The 22,209-nt window shown below is 39.4% G+C and overlaps 1 protein-coding gene across 1 annotated transcript; it reads right to left on the bottom strand.

Moving 5' to 3' along the window:
• Positions 1-1,588: 1,588 nt before the first annotated feature.
• Positions 1,589-21,958, bottom strand: ndp (norrin cystine knot growth factor NDP). The gene is made up of 3 exons (XM_066641240.1): positions 21,838-21,958; positions 12,445-12,818; positions 1,589-3,470 (listed from the first exon to the last, which is right to left on the bottom strand). Exons 2-3 carry the CDS (start codon positions 12,634-12,636, stop codon positions 3,246-3,248), a joined length of 417 nt encoding a protein of 138 aa, XP_066497337.1. The 5' UTR covers positions 12,637-12,818; positions 21,838-21,958; the 3' UTR covers positions 1,589-3,245.
• Positions 21,959-22,209: the final 251 nt, after the last annotated feature.

Raw genomic sequence — 22,209 nt, 5'->3', positions numbered from 1 at the left:
ACCATATTCTGTTAGACATTTTAGTCATTAAGTCTTGACTGATCACTTTGTTTGACAAATATTGAGACACACAATGTTCCCAAACTGTTTTCTGTAGAGCAAATAGAAATATGTAGAATTGAACCAGGTAAATGTAGCAGGCAGTTTTGTGCAAAAACTAGAGACCACAATTTTAGAATAAAAATGTAGGTTCAGTTTTGTCATTTTCAGGCATTGAGCCAAAAATCCTCAGAAACCACACATTTATAAGGAAATTGCACAAAATCATCATAACGACATGTAATATGCTTTCCCTTTCATTTTTAAGGCATTAACTGTTTGCTGAAAGTTAATTTGCTGTGGTCAGTCCATTGTTCTGAGAACAACAGAAGCATTGTTTTCTATTTTGTCTATTTCTTTTTTTTCTCACTCACAGATTTGCATTTTTTTCTCACATATATGGTGGATAAATGTATCCAGATAGAATTTATACTGATAGCTTGTTAAGCTTGAAATTGTTAAAACTAATAAAAACAAATCCATCCCCTTTCTTTCTGGACATCATTCAATTGCAAAATCCATATTACACATATGCTTCTCTTGTGTTTACGAAAAAGCCATTTGAGGAGGCTAAAGCATCTATTTGTTGCATCGGGTTTGATGGGGAACACCTCTGGTATGGAGGTGCATTTCTGCTTGTGTTACTACACAAAGTTTCTAAGCAACCTAAACAGTTTCTCTTTCCAGTGCATTACAATGATAAAATTTTCATTTTAGAGACCAATCAAAAACTTTGTCCCACCTCCAGTGTCCCTAAACTATGAACCAGAAATACGGCTTAGGTTGAATAGGTTGAATTATGATGGGTTGCACTAGCCATCACAAAGAAAATGGGCAATGACAAGGAACTATATGTCTTTATAAATTATGTATTTAGGGAATTTATAGCTACTTTTGGTCTGTGTAAATCCATCTGATTGCAGTTTATTTTGCAAAACAAAATATTATTTGGAGAATAAAAAGCAAAAAATAGTGAACTGATTTGTCTTCTGACAGTAGGAGGATAGACAGAAAAACCTGTCCCTTGATTTTTCCTGACGCTCAAAAATGTAAGCTTCAAGTATTGCTCTTCAGATGGTGACAGTCTTGGTAGCCTTCTAGGTCCTTTGTGGTTGTTGGGAGATCCATTTTTAGTATATTTTTGAATAGCTTACTGAACTACAAATTTTATAATCTCACCAGTTTTCCTTATGGTGTCTCCTTCTTTAGCAAGTCTTATATCTAATCCAATATTTAATGTACATTTATCCTGAAAATTAGGATTGCCTAACCATTTTGACTTAAAATAACTGAAGTGTGGTGTCCACAGTGCTTTATAATCTCAAGTGAAATATCTTGGGACAGCCATAAAATCACCCAACTCAAGTGACAGGCATCATCTGCATTGTCTGTCATGCTGTCAAATTAGCCATTAGGTTAATTATAGCCCCAGTGAATATCACATTGAATCATAGGGTCAGAATGTTTGCAACAAGACAGTTATCACAGGGAAGACAAGGAGCCAACAGAAACAAAAGGAAACATTTTATTAGATTCACATGTAGAGATTGAATATCTGTCACTTTACCTCTTGATTACCTACATGTCCAGGAAACACGCTGCACAATTTCACAAGGGATACAACTTCAGTGCATGAACAAAGCATGTTTCAGAGAAGTATGACATCTTATGTTATGAATGAATGGAATTCCGATGCTATCTTAAAGCATATGCAATGTACCTTGGTGGATTTGGGCTCAACTGGGGGCAAACCCTTCTGTCACCACTGCATATGATGGGCTTTGGCGTTAATGTGACAGCTTTCTTCTGCTCAGTGTGGTTGTCTTTAGTGTACACAAAGGATCAGATTGACCAGACCCAAAAAGCTACAAGGACAACATAAGCATTACATTATATCTATAACACTGTACTGTAGGCTACATAATGTCTACATAAGCTTAATATGATTACTGACATAGATCTGCATTGACATTTATAAAGGCTTATTCCATAATGGTCATAGTTCATTAAGGCTGCGTTTTTCCACTTAGAGGTCACGTTGACATAACATTTTATTCGATCACAGTAATTTTCCTTCTGTAACAGCTTCTATTAAATCATCATGGTAACGTCACTTAACATACACATTATGTCAAATGTACCTTATTTATTATATCATTAAATGCAACCTTTAAAACAACACTAGGTAAGATTTGATATTTTTGCTCTTGGGCAACCCTATAGATGCAGAGTGTAATTTAATTTTACAGCACACTCCTGAAATCAAGGGGGACGGAGAAAGTGTGGGGTGATTTCCTACCATCTTCCAGAAGGTATATTGTGTGTTTTCTGCACTGCTGAGCCTGGAGTAGCAACGACAGAGGCTTTGTTATCCTTATTACATGTCAGTATGCCTTCAAAATCATTTTGAAGCTATAATTGTAACGTAATATACTACTTTTAAAACCAAAAAGGCATATTGAATAAGTGTTTTGTGTATATATAGGTCTATTTCAGTCAGGACTTATGTGGATGTAGTGTAGCTTTGTTTCCTTGTAGTTTAGCCTGGTCAAATACAAGTTCAATTTGTGATGTCATCAGATTTTAAAGATCATCTTGCTTTGCTGAGGTCCAGCTTCTCTCAGAGTGGAATTGTCCTGCAGGAATCTACAACAATCACAATGACAAACACGACTCAGAACTAAAGGACTGAAGATCTGGACAAAAACAAAGTCAACACACTTTTTTCCAGAGCCTTTAAAATTTCACAGGCCAGTGGAGGCAGGGTCATCTTTATTTTATAGTCTGAGAATCTGTGGTACAGCATTAAACAGCTGCAATAAAGATGACACCTCAGCATCTCTTGCATATTTGAGCCATTCCCCAGAGCTCTCACGCTTTGCTTGGATGCTCTCCAGCTTGGAGTGGACACGGTACGTTCGAGGTTCTGTCGTGATTGCGGCGGTGTCCGCCAGCGGCCATGATTTTTCCACATTTTGGGGGCGATCATAGCGATGGAATGCATTAGGAACTAATCATCTGGGCAGAGTGCAGTCCCAGGTGCAGCACACCAGTGAATGAACTTTTCTTATTCTTTGGGCGACTGGCAATGATCACCGTCCACTTCGACGGTGCTAATGAATCGTGATATAGTTTTTGTAATATGGACAGCAATAAAACACATATAAAAATGAAATCATTTAAAGTCTTGGCCAGATTCCTGCTGCTCAGTTGCACTCCTCACAGCTGCAGGCAAGGATGTAGCGGTAGGTTGCAGTTATCCGTGTGCCACCAGAGCAGCGCAGACGCACCGCCTTCAATTTGGATGTGTGAGGACGGCAGCAGAAGCATGTGCTCTTGAATGGCTGCTTGAGGACAGAACTGAAAGAGATGAGGGGGTCCGAGCGGGACGTGTGGCTGCAGTGACCCTCGCAACGTGCCAGCAGGACCATCTGAAGACCAGAGAACAGAACTGAGTTAGTTAGAGACTATGAAGTTATACTATGCTCCAAGCTGAAATGGATAAAACATTTAATTTTTAAGGGTGTTAACAACAAGTATTGAATAGAATCTTGCAGAAAGGCTTTCTTCCAACTCTTGAAAGACATTATTTTTCAACATGTCAAAATCACAGAGAAAAGTGAAATGCTCATGTTTTGTTTCAATCAAAGTTCAGATTTAAAACTTATAGGGGTGGTTTCCCAGACAGTGATTAACTATATCCTCCTTTCAATCGAAGATCACAGGTCAGGGAAAGTCACAATTCAAAATGTCGTAGAGTCCAGGACTAGTCTTAATCCCCATCTGGAAAAGCACGTCATAAGCAATGTTAGGCCTTGCATTAAACACAAACAAGCTTGGAATGTTTTTTTAATCAACTGTGAGATGCCTTCAGAGCTGTAAGAAGACTGACTCTTGTTTCTGTGTCTGCAAAGCTTCAACATTTAAAGAAATCAAAGGAGAAACTAATATACTTTGTTAATTCTTGCTCAATTTAGCTGATTAAAAGCTCAAGGTTTTGTCTTTTGGGGTTTGGTCTTTTCATACATGCAATAAAGGATACAGGGGGAAAATGTTAAAGTGAAGCACTCCCCAAAAAGTGACTGAGAGACACTGAGAGAGACACTGTGTGCAGCTTTAAACACATAAACTCATAAACACATAAACTCATGTTCATTTTGAAAAAAGACCATGTTCTACATGTTTCTGGAGTTTTTTCTCTCTGCAGCCAATGAACACCTATGAAGTTTTATATACAGATCAAAAGTATTGTTTACTTTATTATTTTTACTTTATTCGTTTTTTAAATACAATCTATCTGCATTTTCATATATCTGGGTGAAAACTTTAGTGTTTTAGAGATTTTCTAATGGAAATAACTTAATTATTATAAATAAAAATTAAATATTTTAATTTGATGAAAAACATGACTTTTCAGGGGTTTCATCAATGACTGGAAGGGGTGGGGTGGGTGTTGGTTTGCGCAGTGTTCTCTCTTTGTATGCCAAACAGTAAGATGTCCAAATTGTTTCAGACACCTGCTCAATCTACATGTCTTCTGAAATAAAATGTATCCACTGAGAGTTTCTTCCAATGGGAAATCAGGTGCTGCTCAGGTGTTTTTGCAGTAAGACAGTATAATACATAACACCACTCCAATTCGTCCCAAAGGTACTGAATGGTGCTTCATCACTCTAGTAAACACAGTTCCATTGCTTCAGTCTCTACATCCCTCTAGCCAATACTTGGCATTGGGCATGGTGACATTAACCTTATGTTCAGCTGCTCCAGAGTGCCCCATTTAATTTCAAATACTCTACTTAATATGTTTGTGCAATTAACCATCTGGGTCAGCAACAAAAATGTAGGACAAGATACAGCAAAAACAAAAATGTAACACTGTGGCTGTAACATTTATAGGTGTGTCTGATGAAAAAAATAAAACTTTCAATAAAAGTACACTGTATTTTTTAAGCATATGGGTGGATCTGTTATTCTTTGGTGCTCTGTGGCAGCCAGTGGCACAGGAAATGTTGTGGGGATAGAAGGCAACATGGATTCTTCTGAATATCAACAAACACTGGAAAATTATGTCCCACAGTGTATGAAGAAAACTAAAGAAAAAAAAGCTGGACATTTATCCAAAACATATCAAATTTGTCCTTGAAATACTTCAAGAAAAAAAGGCTTTCACCATTTCCAGATATGGACATTACTTAAAATCTGTGATTATATCTTCAACATGTGCATGCAAGATGACGTATGAATATTTTGAAGTTGGAAATGAAAAGTGGGAAAATAAATCTTAAATCAATAATGGAACGGGTGGTTCTGAGGTTTAGATCTCATTTAAAGAGTCGCTCATCATAAGAGTGTCTGCTAAATGTTTATAAAAGTGTCTGAAATGGTGCCCAGTATCTAATGAATATGTTCAATTAAGCACATACAGTACTGCACAGAAGTCTTAGACAACTAAGATAATTATATATATTTAAACTAAAGCCTTCTCAGTGAGTGTGGTGCTTAGTTATATATAATCACAGTAAACACAAATAAATAATACTATAAAACAAATAAAAAATATAAGATAATATTTTTCTATAAAGTAGTAGGCGAGAGTGAGTTTGAAGAACAATGTTTTAATCAGATTCTCCTTGATTTGCATGAATTTGTTAAATCAATAGCACACATTACTTAAACTCATTATTTATTAACCAGTAAAACTAGGTGTTGGATGATAACCTCAAATAATAAATAATATTATTGGAATAATGTTATTTGGTTTGATTCTAATGTTGGGCGTTATTTGGTGTTTGTTTGTTTTTTAGCAAATAAACATTTACTGCTCAGATAAATAGTGTTTTAAAATCAAATCTCATAATCTCTGGTGCCTAAAACATTTGCTGTATATGTACCGTCCTCTACTTTTCTGTTAATATATTATGCTAGATTTTTTTTACTATTTTGGACGACACATGTTTTTCATTGGATAGGGACGATATGTTTTTTTTTTCTATCTGTTATAAAGTTGGCATTTTGAAGGTATGAAGATTTATTCTGACAGTGATGATATTTAAGCTTGTTCCAAGTACATGTGAGCTTCTTATCTCATAGAAAATCATCATAATGTGTGAGAAACCACATAAGAGCATGAGGCAAGCTTATTGAGTCTACTGAAAATCTACAGCAGCCAGACACAGGCCAGTGAGAGTTGTGTGTTGTGCCTCGTTTGAACCCTCCCTTAGGAAAGGTCTGAGATAAGCTGTTGCAGAGGGAACATAACCGTGAACAAAGACAGGTTCTGTCCTCTCTACACGACCTTGCACCTGCACTGAGACAGGAGTGTGACTGATCTCTCCCAGGCCCAGTGCTGAGGCTCTACCACCTACTGACACACACACACACACACACACACACACACAAACTCAAATTCCATTTCAGCACAGTATTTATGTGAAAATGTTTGGAATAAACTATATTTACCACCAACAACAATAAACGATTATCCATCCATCCATTATCTGTAACCGCTTATCCAATTTAGGGTCGCTGGGGGTCCAGAGCCTACCTGGAATCATCGGGCGCAAGGCGGGAATACACCCTGGAGGGGACGCCAGTCCTTCACAGGGCAACACAGACACACACACACATTCACTTACTCACACCTATGGACACTTTCGAGTCGCCAATCCACCTGCAACGTGTGTTCTTGGACTGTGGGAGGAAACCGGAGCACCCGGAGGAAACCCACGTGGACACGGGGAGAACACACCAACTCCTCACAGACAGTCACCCGGAGCTGGAATCGAACCCACAACCTCCAGGCCCCTGGAGCTGTGTGACTGCGACACTACCTGCTGCGCCACCGTGCCGCCCAATAAACGATTATTTAGAATATTAAACATTTTTTCAAATTGCTTTTGTAGAGCTGGAATAAACTAGTTTATGTTTAACAGAACAAGTCTACCACATGTTCAAAATTCGTTTAGCACAGAACCTCTGATACAGCTTGTCCACACTAAATAATGTTCTGCCCTGCAGAACACATGGAGGGCACTGCTAAGTTCACATAACTTCTTGGGCATCACAGAACAAGAAATGACACCATTCTGAAGGTCTGCAGTCGCTTCCTGACAGCCCGGAACAGAAACCGTGTTCTATAACAATTTCTACCGCCTTAACCACAGAAACAACACCCTGTAACTTTAACGGGCAGCTAAATTGTTATTGCCAATATGACGATTTAACATTACATGTAAAATAATTTAAGATTATTCCATGAAAAATGTAGAACAGCTAAGAATTACATTGAATGTTTCTAAGGGCTTATGATCCACCTGTGTTATTAGGCCTCAAGCCTTACGGTTGATAACAATCAAAGCACCCACAGCAGACTTTTTCAAAGCAGCCATTCTTCATGAGAATTCTTTCATAATTAAAGATTAATGAGTGATGTGATGGCGAATTAAAATGGACTAGTCAGCTCATGCAGCTTGACGGACGCCAACATGACTTCAGTCGACTAGGCGAGTGAGTCAGAATAAAAGGTGACCGGTGCCAGGCCACGAGCCTCACATTCCGGAGGTGCTCCGTAAGCGGACTCCCATGTCATGGTGTCTGTCAGCTGTCTAGTGTCCGGCGAGTGTCACCCCCACCGTCCAGGACAATAGTCTGTTTGAAGCCAAAAGCCACCCGGCACTGCACTGTTAGAAGTCTAGCTTGAGCCAGCTTTTATTAAAGGCCTCTGAGTCCAGGCAATGATCCAGGATCAGACTCCATCTCTCTGTTTAACTCAATTTGTTTCCATTGCAGACAACAAGAGCCGATCCTGAATCAGTCATCCAGAGCTTTGAAACTGCAGGCCCCAGGGCAGACTTCAGAGAGCAGCTGTCAGCAGTATGAAAGGTGTGATGATGTTATTATGTGCCACAGTGTTCATGTACATGTAACGATGGAAAAAAAGCAAAGCCTTTGATCCGAACCGAAGTCAAATATACTGTAACAACAGTGTTTCAACTGGCCAGCACCTCGTTACTGAATAAAGGCTCATGTGCATTCTCTGCTTCATTCAGCCCTGATCATAAATGTCGTATCAGTGTACACATTATAGTCTTAATAATAAATGATTGTAAGGATGCAAATGCAATTGAATATGTATTAGCCTTCAATTACATTTCCAAGCCAAAATATATATATATATATATATATATATATATATATATATATACAGCACTGTGCAAAAGTCAGAGACCAATGTAAAGAGAAAACTCTTCTGTTTAATGAATTCATTTATTGATTTCATGTTAAAGTTCATCAGTTGCTATTTGTACAAAATTTTTGTACATAATTTCCAGAGAAAAACAAGAAATGGTCAGCAAGACAGTGCAACTGGGCTTGTAGCTTCAATCCTTGCCTTGGCTGTTCAACATTGCCTACAGAGAGTCTGTGAGTGAATGTGTGAGTGTGTGGTGTGGTGGATGTACTGGCGCCCTGTTCAGGGTGTGCTGCCTTGCTGTCAGTGATTCCAGGTAAGCTCTGGACCTACCGCAAGCCTGAACAACATACAAGTGGCTGCAGAATAATGAATTAATAAACGATAGTTTCCTTGAATAGCTCTATTATTTAGTGCCTTTCCATGTAATCATGTAATTATACATTTCATTGCTTTGGACAAAGGTTCAAATTTGATTAGTCATATGTGATCTGTAATCTAATCCCCAAAACATTTGGTATCCAAGCAAAAACTGTCCCACACTAATTTACTATTCATCTGAAAGGAATGTGCAGTGAAATTAATGTGATGGTTCTGTCAGGCTCTTTTTTGAGAGCCATATATTTGAAAACATGTGGAGCGAAAAAACTGTTTTTTCCTCTTTCAAAATAGAGTGTGAACCAAAAGGTGCCAGTGTAAATACTCATAAATAAACACAGGCTTTTTACAAGGAACCTTTGCATAGCAGCTGAGGAGATGTCATTAGTGCATTGCTCAGTGGAGCTGACAGATATGGGGGTTGTTGGAGGTGATCTTTGTGGCCAGATGAAGATGGAGATGGAAGAGAACAAGGCCAGGTGACAACAGCTGGGCAGCAGATGTAGGCTCTCCTGCACCCGCTATCCCTTCTCCTCTTCTCTGTATTTATAGCGAGAGTGATAGCGCAGGTGGATCTTATGCAGCACTGCTGAAATTTGCAACAGTCACCACAGTCATCCCCATAGCTGACGCGGTGTGTAATAGCCTGCTTTAAAGCTGTGACTCAAATCGAGCTTGCTGTGTAGTCTCTTAAAAATAAAGGTTCCTAAATGGCTTGTTGCTTAGGCATTAATGTACAGGCTCTCTAAAGAACAACATGTTCAAAAGTTGAAGGGCCAATAGTTCTGCTATGGCATCACGTCAAACACCATGTCTAATGCCAAGCATGGGCTAGAGGGCTTTGAAACCTCCTAACACTGGCTGGTGGAACAGTGAAAATGGTCTCCAAAATGATGGTGCTCATCTAAAACCTCTGGGACAGCATTAATCATTCAGGACTAACTGCTCTAATGGTCTCATGGCCAAATGCCACCAAATCCTCATAAAAATGTTACGAAACCTTTCTAACATCTAGTATGAAACCTTTCTAGAAGAGTAGAAGCTGCAGCAAAACAGGGACACATTCTTTATTAATAGAATAGGTGGGTACTATGTCAGAAATAAATTTATCATGGTTTTTAATTTTTATAGGCTATTTTATTATAGAAATACAGGATCGCAGAGTGCATCTTTGTTTTGGTTATAAGTTTTATTTACCTGTGTGTTGTGTTCTCTTTCTCCATCCACCCTTCCTCCACCTCAAAAGCGAAAGTGGTTTGACCCTCCTGCATGCAAATCTGCAGCAGTCATTTTTAGTATGACAGTGTCTCTGCTAATATAACCCAGAAAATGAAAATAGACTCAGCTCATACAGCAATTGACTCGTTAAATGCGCAGTACAAGTTCCAGAAGCAGCCACAGTCTCTGAGGAAGAAAGAGCAGAACCTTCTTCCTTTTCTGATGCAATAGAACATAAGAGATAAGGTGATCTCTCTAAAGTCGGTGGTTAATACATGTTTCAGCTCCCACTAAACCATTTGTTGAACAGTTCAGTGAAATGACTTTTTAATTAAATTATTAATTATCATGTAATTTAGAAGTTGTAGCGTAATATCAGGTATACAGCTAATATCTGTTTATCTTTGTATTACTCTAACCCCCCATAATGTCTTGTTGCTGCAAGATGAGCCCCTATTCATAAATCTCTAGCGACATTTCTGACATAAATGTACATCAGTGTACATTAATTACGATAGTTTTACGTAAAAATACAGAAGTAGGCATTATTAACTGTGTTTCTTATAATCACATAATAATTCACTGTGACATTACCTAACCATTTAGTAAGTCTAAAGTATCATGAATTATGTACTCTTATTGTAAAGTGTTAGCTAAACATTTTTTATATATGTTTTTTAATTCTAATCTGGCATCACTCTTAAGACCCTTTCCTGGCACCATTAGTTTTAAAAGAGCAGGACAGGGGGCCTGTGACCCCATTGTCAAATAATAAACCTTTTGAGGGATTGTAAAATGCCATTGGTTGTGGGGTCTGGTACTTGAAATGAACTCTTCTAACCATAAACCTTCCCTTCACCTATGGTGCACAGAAAGCAAGAACCCCTCTGAGTCCATGCCCCAGCCAAATGAAGGATAAGAGAAAGCCGTTTAGAGCTGTAACTGTCACAATTAGTTTCAGCACTGCTCTTAAATGGGTCCCCTGGGAGCAGCAGCCCCATTTGAATGCCTGTGTGGCGGAGCGAGTCATTTATAACCCAGCACGGACGTCTACCTGTCCTCAGTGCACTGTGTGTCTTTTTAGCTTAGTGCCGCTTGTCTCATAATTGAAACAGATACAGCAGTGGCGCAGCATGTGTAATCCTCGAGGAATGGAGTGGAACTATTTAGTGATATCATAGGTTCCTGCCAACCCCCCCCCCCCCCCGTCAGTTTATAGGAGGCTGGAAAAACGTTTGAGTCTCCTGAATCCTCTCTATCTGCTGACACGTCTCAGCTGGGCTAGTAGGAACTGAAGTGGTGGACCAGCAGAAGCCCAGCTGTCATGCTAAAGTTAAAGATTACACTGTCATTGTAGTCCCCGAGATCCACAGGTGAACCAGAATCTGCTCATCTGGCTCAGAAAGTCTGTTGCACGCTGTTGTTTGGATGACAAAAGAAACGATTCAGCCACAGCTCTATGCCGTGTTCTGGATCTGTGCCATCACACAGAGATTTTATGCACCCTGTGGGGGCTTATTTCTGGCTGGGCTCTGGGCCTCACAAGCTGCCTGAATGCAGTGTTCCTTGCCAAAGGTGTCAAAGTAACCAAGGTAGAGTTCACGAGAAAAAACCATGAGGGTATGTCGAGCATACTATCTGATTTAATATGCCAAATCGACTCGATTCTTCGGCCACAAATCCTAATTAGGAGGAGATCCTCATGCTTGATATTTGAATATAAAACCCTTCCCGGTGTCTGGAGATTCACTGAATTTCCTTAAACGTCTTGTTAGCGGGAACAGAGTGGGTGTAGGGAGCGTATTGCCTTACAGCAGTGTCTGACCTAAGGGACCATTACTGGAACTCAATAGGCAATGCAGGAGCTGTAGGTTAACCTGCTCTTGATCAGCATGTGCTTCTCAGTTGGATGCTAATAGGCAAAATGCAGCAGTGCGAAACACTGCAGGGTCACCTCTACCCTGGCATGAATGCCAGAACAGATTAGTCCTAAATGGGGTTTACTAAAACGGGCACCAGTTCCTTACCACCCTTTTGTCACATGGTCATAATTCAAGAAAAGATCAGGTAAAGTAGGAGCTTCTCTGTATTAGGGTCCAATCACCAGATGTGACTGTGGAGCAGTACTCAACATAACCAATGTGTAAAAATAAAAATATAAATATATAGTTTTCATAACTAACATGGTTGAATGTCTGACAAATGAAAATGACAACACTGCCCAATATATTCAAAATATCTTACTGTATCCATTATGCGAAGCCCTGTTCATTTATTGAGAGTAGGGCCCTCAGAGCCCATTTAACCAAGTGAGCAGCTGAAAACACAGTGTCAGAGACTACTTTGGGGTGCATTGTAAACTACATACAGAAATTGTACGTTTACGAAACATGTTTTAGTGTTTTGTTTTGTTTTTTGTGTAGTTTAGATCAGACACTGCTTTCACAAAGTTTACAATGCACCACCAGGCATTTCATACCAGAGAAGCCCCCCACATATAGGGGAAAGGTCTTGTTGTGTTGTTCTGCTGGAAACCTTTTACCTCATAAGGCTGCGTACCTACTTTCAAACAATTCAGCAGGTAAAGGAATAGATCTCGTTCAATCAGATGCTCATACCTTGGAATTGCATTTGTAGATGGGATGTGTGATGGTCTCGACGAAATGGTGCCTCATACACCTGTCCGGATCCGTGTCTCCAAGGTGTCCACTCTCTGCCTTGCAGGTAACTCCACGCAGAACATTCAGAAGTGGACATGTGACCAGTAGCAGCACAATCCCTTGCTGGCTCAGGGGGCTTGTGTTCCTCATACTGGCCTCTTGGCTCAGATGCAAAAGTGAGCAAATTTCCCAACAGAAACAGGGAGAAATTATGCTTATCCTACTATAGATGATGGTGCACTGCTCTTTGGCCAGGTTCTGGTGTCATGCTGGTAAACTGGACTGTGCAGTGCCCTCTCCATCTCCTGACGTTTCTGCTTGTGTGGTTCTTTCTGTGGGAAAGAGGGAAAAGTGCAGTTAGTCTAGCATGGTGCAAGTTACAGAAAAGCTCTTCCAGAGGCATCCAGCTGAGAATAGAATATCAGGTGATGTTTTGTCTGTTAGGCCTAGTTAGTGGTTTGGAGCCCTGGGGCTGTATAAGTTATTTCTGGAGCCACTGGGCAGGTGAAGCTAGGATTGAGTGTGTCTGACAATAGATGGCCTGAGACAAAACGTCTGCTTAAGGTGACTGCTCCAGGAACAAGTGGGCTGTGTTGCGTGAGGCATGCTGGCAGCCATTCAGCTGTTATTCTAACAATCCTAATGCAGACCAAAAAAAAAAAAAAAATCAGTGTTTTTATTACACAAATGAGAAACCTAATCCATTAATAAACAGCCTGGAGCAAATCATTTCCCCAGGAATGAATTTTTCATTAGAAGGAATAGGTCTCTGAACAAGTTCTCTCATGACAACAAGTCAACTGCCAACCCAGAGCACGTCTTTATATATAAACATGCTTTGCATTTTTTTTGTGTCCATGCACTTTATTGTCCTCTTGACAATGGAATTAGTCTGAAGGGAGGGTTTCATGCGTGGCAGTTTTATTCACTAAGGCACAACTGCTAATAAGTTTGTGCAGCGCTGGGAAGAAAAGCTAGTTCTACAGACCCTGAAGGAAACAGAAACCTAAAGCTGGGATCAGGCCCTTTCATGGGGAGGAAATGAGGAAATTATCATTCATAGAATAAAAAAACAACAAAAAATATAATATGAAATGCACTGCATTATGTCCATTTTTCCCCCTCTTCGTTTTCATCACGAAAGGTTTCGCAGAGACCCTAATTTATCCTGAAATCGCAAACACATCAAGTTAATTTAACCGAGAACCCTTGTGTTTTTCTTTCCGGAGCGAATCATTTAACTCAAACATTCCTCTGTGGAAGAAATTAAAGTATCGATTTGCCTGTTCAAATAAATACCCTCTGAAATGTTTAATGGCGATGGAGAGCTTGCATATGCGTTTACAAGACCACACATGGCCATCTGGTCTTAACCTGGGGATGCAGCAGACGCAACATACTCTCCTCTTCATCATTTGTTTAATATACATATCAGGCATACCAGGCATCATCATTATCATCATCATTCCCATCATGCCCAGACATGTGTGTTGACATTGAGAAAAGCGAGAAAAGGGCTGCCTTGTTCCATGGTCATAATAACCAGCCTGAACAATGCACTGAGAGACATCCCTGTGCACAAGGAGCCCAACAGCATTCACACAAAAGAAGGGAATGAACTCACAGTACAATCACGCACAGCAATCCAATCTAGTCAATCCAGCTGTGTATGTGAGCCGGGGTGGGGTTGTGCTCACCCCCACCCATAGACCCCTGCAGGGAGCTGTTAGGTAGGGCACCACTGCACCTCCTCACCTGCTGAGATTTAGAGATTTATAGAGCCCTGTGTGTCCACAAACAGCAGCTGGAACTTCCGATCCCATCCATCTAACACAACAATGCACACTGCCTCTATCCACCTCCACCCTTTCTCTCTCCCAGCACAGCTATTTCCCACTCTGCCTTTTGCTAACATGCTTTTTGTCTGAGTTCCTAGCCTATCAGAGAGGGGGTTGTGCCTTAATGTGCTTATATCTCTTAAAACCATATATTCTTCAATTATATAGAAGATACAGTCACTCCCTTTTCTGAGATTTGAGACAAAAAATATCCAAATATTTGGGCACCCCTTGTCAAATGACATGTATAATTGTTTTTTTAAGTGAAATAATTAAACATAAATTACAGTGAACACACTGTATTCACATTCTGTAGGATTCTAGGACACATTCTGTCAGAACAATACACTAAGCACTTTCTGGATAAGAGCGTCTGTTAAATGCAGTAAATACAATGTAATGTAAATTCATTCTCATGAATGTGAACAATGTGGAGGAAAAGTGGCCTGTACAAAAGTTATGGCACCTTTAAAGGTTGTGCTTTTTGATGGTAAACACAGAAAAACAAACCTTTACCATTTTGGAAAACATCAAATTTGGATGATCACCTCTCTTCACTATTCACGTCACTTCTCATCCCCTGTAAACATTTCATCCTGTTCAGGGTATATATATATATTTATATATATTCATATACATATATATCAGTGAAATTCAGAAAATGTTTTCTCACTGTTTGCTAGATCTCTGCTTTAATTGCATGCTGGAAAAAGTTCTGGTGTTTGAACAAAGCCCTAGCTCAGTAAATTAGGAAAAAACTAAAATGGTTTTGGCTTTCTGTGTGAGTGTAACTGAATTTCAAAACGTTTAAAAACATGCAAAGAGATTGGGATGTTGCTATATTCTGGCACCCTAGCTGGGTAATACTGATTTATTTTTATTTTTTTGCTGTAACAGATTATTAAGGTGGAACTAACTCCACACTCAGGAGAACACTAACTGCATTAAAGTAACTGCACACAGAAAGTGTTACAAAACTAAAAAGCTTGATATACAAATGAGACTCTGTTGTAATTCAAACAGTGAATAAAAACGTACAGACTGGTTACATTTCTGCTATGATCAACATAGAGTCAGGATCTTACTCAAACATACTGTTCCTCCTTAAAAGATGTGCAGCTTCTGAATGAGCACAAACATGGAGGGAGATTGGTTTGCTGTGAGAACAGCAGTTATCCAGAATTGTCTACACTGCCTTTAACTGGAATCAGTCAGAACTGAAGACAGAATACTGTGTCTCTGTATTTATATAAATATGGAATAAATGAAGGGTAGAAAAGGGAGAAGTTTTATGATTTGTGATTTTATGTTTTATGATATGATTTTGGAACATAATAACCCCTCAAGATCATTATAAATAGACCTTGGAGAAAAACATAAATTACAAGGAAAAACTATAGGATGTGGACCCTTTAACATTGGCTGCACATGTTGTTTGGCAGCTTTGCTGCTTCAGCAATAATGTACTCTAATGTTTCCTTTAATTAGTCCCCACATTAGAACTGCAGCCAAAGCCAAAATCTTAGTGATAAATTAATACATTTCATCATCAATATTACTGGAAAGCAGAGGTGCTGCTCAAGGTGGAGGTGGAGCTCAAAGGAAAGCACAACCCAAATATTTTTTGCACTTTATCACACTAATGGCCTTGTTGGCAGAGCGTTTGACTGTAAAAACTGATTAATTGAATCTACATTTTGGAGTAAATCTGAAGTTTATAAAAACACAATAGGATCCTTTATTTGCATGAGTCATTATTTTAGCGTGTACCTGGTTAAGTGCCTCGTTGCGAAACATGTGCTAACTATCGTCCTAAACTAACTTTTGCAGAGAGAAAAAGCAACAAACACTCGAAAATAAAGCCAGTGCCAGAGGTGTGTGAGAAACTCCAGAAGTGTTTTGCACTGCTCCCAGGCAAAAGCCAACTACCCAGACACTTTTTTCCCCAGAAAATCCCAGCTCTGGGGGTCCTGGCCAGGCATGATGCCAGCTAGCGGACCCCTGGACTGGACTGTCCCCAGGCACAGTCCTGAAAAAACACAGCATGGCCCTTTGTGATCAAGGTGGTGCAGACCTGCTGAGGGCCTCAGAGTCTGCACCATTAGAACTGTAAGATTCCTGACATTCACACACAGCCACAGGTTGGGAGTCACAGTGCATAACTCTCCAGCTTCAATCTCACCATTAAGAAAAACCACAGTCCCAGTCACAGTTAATTTTGTGGAAGAAAAATAGTGTTGCTGGAATTGGACAAGACTGGACAATATCGCATGTGATATGGTGGCTTGCCTCAAACAGTTCTCAGACACAGAGACCAAAATTCTTATAGCTATCCATGTAACGGTCAGTTATTTACACTCAAATGAGACCTGTCTCTTTGAATGGAGTGAAACTAAAAACCACAAGAATTGGAATCATGTTAAAATATGAAAAAAGGCACTCTTTTTAGAGTTATTGCACAGATTCCTACAGCAATGGACTGCTTTTCCTACTTCAGTTTCGTCAGTGAGTTGATTGATTCTTTACATGGGACTTCCTCACAAACAGTTATAATATTTAGCAATCAAAGATTTTCCATTGCATTTTAACCAGTCACCTGTCTCTTCTTTTCTAATGTCTCTGCACACACTAGGGATTTCAGGTATTCTCTTGATACTGGGGCATCTCATCCAGTCCCGTCTCTGGCCCTCATCACTGCTCTGCTTCTTACATAAGCTAAAGAACAGACTATCATTTTGAAAGGCAATTCCAAACAGAAGTGTGCCTGGAGCTAGCAGTGGCATTGGATAAGGTGCAGACCAACAGTTGAGTCCACATTATTAACTATTTTTGCCATGGCATTGCCGCTTAGAAATCATATATTGCAGTTAGTAGAAGGTTTTTTAGGTCAGGCCGGACAAAGTCTGAAGAGTTGCCCACAGACTAAAGGTGGTGGTGTGTCCAATCATTTCTTCAGGAGAAATACTTTCTTTTTTGAGTGATGCACTGATATAAAAGTTGTGGGACAAGGCCAATGCCCAATATAAGAAAGCCTTCTTAATTTCAATAGAAGTCAATGTAAGAATCATTTATTCCAGTTAAGTCAGGAGAATTTCTCATGGTTCATTCATCATGAATTTTTTCAAACAATTTGAATTACATTTGTGTTTGAATAACATGATGTTTTATTTTATTCATTAATTTATTTTTTTGAACAGCCACGATATTCAAACCCCTATGTCCCTCTTTTTTTTTAAATGAATGACTTCCCCAGCACTAGATTGTGGAGCAGTGGGTACCTCTGGGATGAAATGAATTGGCATTTGTGATCCAGAACTAATTATTCAACATCAGTACCTGACCTCAACAATGCTTCTGTGACTTAATGCAATCAAATCCTCACAGCAATGTTCTAGATTAAAACCTAAGCAAGATGGGCAGAGCATGTAATTCGCAAAGAGGAATCTCAACAGCATTCTGTAGAGATGAAATACTGGATGAGTCAGAGACATTTGGCCTTATAGTGTATAACATGTATTTATATAGAATAACAAATGCAGTACAGCAGAGATGACTAGTGTGAAATGATCTTCTCTTCAGGTATAGTTGGATTAGCCAATGCAAATATGATTCCACTCATTACATTGCATCCATAATCCAAACATCTGTCTGAGGTTGATCATACACATAACCTGTCCCTAGTTTTCAACTTGTTCTTTCGATGCATGGGATATTTCCATTGTATTGTTTCTGTCACTTTTAGTGCTGTGTTTCTACATTGTTACATTATTATGGCAAAATTATCCCAGTTTTCTGAAGAAAAGTAACTGGGATCAGGGTCTGCAGTTGCTGTGTGAACCGGTGCCATTCCGGTCTTCTGTGTCAAACTCCTCTCCTCTTCTGCTCAGGGATTACGTCATTGTTTGGTGCTCATTTAGTGCCCCATTGTTTCACCAGCTTTTAATAAACCAAAGGGCAGATTCCTACAGGGGGCCAAAAGACCCCCTCCCTTCACTCCCGGGCCCCATCTGCACCCAGCAGAATGCAAGTCCTGATCAGGGGCCAGTGCAACCAGGCTTTGAAGCCACCAGCCCGCGCCTCTCTTATGCCACGGCTAAGCCCTGCACTAAATATATCCCCCGTGATAAAGATAAAGACAAACAGTGCGGATTTGAGCGCGTCCTACATCCAATGGCAGCGCACCCTGAGAGCCCACACTAAGCTAATGTTAGTGTTACAATTTAGGCTTCTTAGAACCAAGCAGGTTTTAAGATGGCATTAAGTACAAAAGACCCCAGCTTTGTCCAAGACTCCAAGAGCACATGTCCAGCAATTAGGGAACTTATTAGGACGTCTTCTTCTGTCCTGTTGGTAGACCTTTATAAACTTGTTTGTTGTTATATGTTGCCTTTGTCAGTTTCAGTCCCAGAAAATTTATAACAATTGATGTTAACTGGAATGATTATTAATGTCCGGTAAGCAGACATTTGAAAATGGTTCTTGATAATGCTTTATTATTCATGACCTGTGCTGGGTTTCCCAAAATCATCTTAGAATAAAGAAAATTCTTAAGTGTTAGAGTGAGCATATGCCCTGTATTAGGACAAAACTGAGGTTCAACTATGTACAAGTGTGTAATATTGGAAATATTAGTTGCAATAATGCACAGTAAATTAATTATTTTTCAAACTATTTAGCACAAACTATGAAAAAACATTGTATTAATATGTATTTCAGAATGTGTTTTAATCCCACAAGCCTTATGCAGCAACTACTTCTGCATTTTATTGCTTAAGTCAGATACTTGCTGCATTAATAGACAACAGAACAGTTACTCACACTCAAAGTGAACAGACCTTCAGCTAAATATCAAACAAAACAAAGTCTTCTCTTTTTCTCCACATCTCTCTCTTCAACTCTCATCAGCCCTTTGTACCCATCAGTGCCTCTTTGCCAGGATTGTCTTAGAGGACATGCCAACATGTGCTCAGATCCGAAACCAAGTGAGAAGAGTTGTATGGCCATAGCTTTTCCTTAGTAAGTGCGGCTTGGTGCTTGGCCCCATGTAAAGTTGCATTCTTACCTGGTTTGTTACCTCATGGAGCATAGTCAGTGGTGAAGCTTTAGCAGATCCCATCTGTCCAGCCTTAGAAGGGAGGCTAGACCTTGTATACCCAATTTTTGCATTATTTAAACATTGATCAGAGGAGGATGAGTCCCCCATGTGAGTCTTGGTTCCTCCCAAGGTTTCTTCCTCCTACTAAAAATGTCCATAGCTATGAATGTGCATTGCCCTGCAGAGGACTGCCACCCCTTTGGGGTGTGTCCCCATCTTGCGCTCACTGATTCAGGGTAGGCTCCAGACCCACTGCAGCACTGCACTGGATAAACGGTTACAGAAAATGAATGAATGAATAATTTCTCATTAGCCCTTGTGCAACACAAAAAGTAATAAATCTGATGCTACCTAAATGTAGAACTATGATGCGGAAAAGTTTTTCATGTATTATCATTTTACAAAACAAGAACTTTAAAAACTAATTATGCAATTATCTCTGAGTGATGTCAGCTATGTACTAATACAGGTCATAGAAATGAGTGCTTAATAGAATGTCTAATTTGACCATTACTGTGCAAAGAAAGCCTTAAAATCCTCATCTGTGTTTCTTAAAATAAGGTTTACCACACAACAAATCTCTGTAAAATTTTATAAAGCTTTATAAGTGTAGTCAGTAGGTGAAATATGGCATTATAACTGATAAAACCTGGAACAAGCCTGTTAAATTTCTCATAAGCTGTATAATAATATACATAACAGTTAACAAAACAAGACCCTATGATTTCATATGATCAAAAACATATTATAGATCTGCTTTATAAACATGTTGCACATTACAACATTATGGTGTGTTATGTGTATATAATGTTGAAAGAAAATGTTAGGAAACCTGCCATTATAAAGTCGCATACACTTGTTACAAACTTTATAATGTCATTTTCAAAAATAACCTACAGATATATATAATCTTGTTTTTATAAATTACTTTGCATTTTATTATACCTAGATAAAAACCATAAACCATATCTTGTATGTAATTCTATATGAGGTATCACAACTTACATTTACAGAGCATTATGGATATTAGATTTATTAGATATTATTAAACCTATGCCAACAAAACTTTATGCTGGTAGGTGTTTGTGTTAAAAGGAGTGAGGGAAGGTACGTGACATTCATCTTCCAGCTCCATAACAAACAATCCCGAGGAGTCATCTGGAGGCATGATATCCAAGGTTTAGTGTGGAATTAAGCCATGAATGCTCGGTCAGTCTCTACAGACCCACCACAGAACACACTACGCCTCTCATTGGACGCACATACCATGAACCTGCCTCGGGCTGCCTCCAGCCAGTGTTACTCACTTCACTAATGACTCACTGTGCGCATAATTACTGCTTCTCTCTTTGCCTCATACAGAAAAGATGTTCATACATCTTTCAAGTGTCAAGTGACACGGCTTGATCAAAACCACTGGGCTTTGTGTTGTTTGCTTGATCAGTATGTCCTAACAAATTCTGCCTGTATTCAGATGATTTAAGTTGCACCCACTGTAGAATCCTGTAGGATCTCCACAGAAAAGCATGAAACAAAATAGTACACTCTGGAACATTTAGGTTACAATGCTCAGTGCCAAATGTTGGCAAGAATAGTATAAATCAAGTTGTGACTCCATCCAACTTAAGTGATGAGTTGGAGGGGCATGACCTAAAACTAATTTTCCAACATCAGTAACTAGCTGACCACACAACAACTCAACTCAAATCCTCACAGCAACTTTCTACAATCATAAAGTGTTCTTTGAACGATGCTATAGATGAACCAGTTTTGGTTCCATAAGGATCCATTTTTTTTAGGAGGTGTGCGAGTGTGAAAAACGTTTTAAAGGTTTAACACTCGATCTTAAGGTCCTTTGACACTTATGAGCCAAAATCTCTTTCGGAACCAAAAGTTTTTTTTCTATGGCATCGCTCAAAGAAACCTTTGTAGCACCTTCATTCTTAACAGTGCAGCATCTAGTTGAAAGTTTTAGATTAGAGTAGAAGCCATTATTGCAGTAAAAAAGGGTACAAAATGCCTATTAATTCTAACTCTTAATTTCCAAGAAATATTGGACGTGCATTTTTGATCATATAGTGTATCATTAATTATTATTATACTTCCACAGTTTTTAGCAGAGGTAAGTCAAATGAAATCATGTTACCTTTGAGTACATGTAAAGCATTTACTTTCACTCTGACACTGTGAGATTATCATGCTTTGGAAGCAGTTTTGCAATAACGGTATCTACAACTTCCTCAGGTAATCAGAACAATATGTTACACTGCAGATCCATGTGGAAGACTCTTGGCATCTGTCACATCGTCCAGACACAGATAGGAATGCTATAAAGTCCACAGACCCCTGAGACTAACCTGGCAGTTCAGTTTCTGCAGAAGCTTTGGGGTCACCATTAGATCAAAACAGGGGTCTTACCTTCTTTGCAGATCCTTTTCGTTCAAAATATCCCAACTTTTTCTCAATTGCTTAAAAAAAAAAAAAAACTTTCAATCTCACTTGCTCTCTCCTTCCTTTCCTCCCTTGTTCCCTCTCTCGCTGTCAGCAACACTGATTGTGTGAGCTCAGACTCACTCTCTATCCCTCTCTTGCTCACTCCCCCTCCCCTCCTCCTCCTCCTCCTCCTCTGACATTCACACCCCTTGTTTTCTTTTTTTCTGCTTTTATAGAGTAATCAGAAAGGAAAAGGGAAAGGACAGATGATGCACATCTCAGGATGGTTGTCAGATGTGGAACGTGACACAGCAGCCATATATCACCTCCAGAACACACGCACACACACACACACAG

This window comes from Hoplias malabaricus, chromosome 12, assembly GCF_029633855.1.
Source record: "Hoplias malabaricus isolate fHopMal1 chromosome 12, fHopMal1.hap1, whole genome shotgun sequence".
Taxonomy (NCBI): domain Eukaryota; kingdom Metazoa; phylum Chordata; class Actinopteri; order Characiformes; family Erythrinidae; genus Hoplias; species Hoplias malabaricus.
Note: the sequence above shows the minus strand (reverse complement) of the source record. Positions and strands in the feature narration are given on the sequence as shown.

Bases quoted from the DNA above. Each gene is read 5' to 3' on its own strand.
- ndp (XM_066641240.1), bottom strand. From the start codon at position 12,636: ATGAGGAACACAAGCCCCCTGAGCCAGCAAGGGATTGTGCTGCTACTG. The intron at 3,471-12,444 runs GTATGAGCATCT...TCTGGTCTTCAG, and splicing joins TCTACAAATGCAATTCCAAG to ATGGTCCTGCTGGCACGTTG.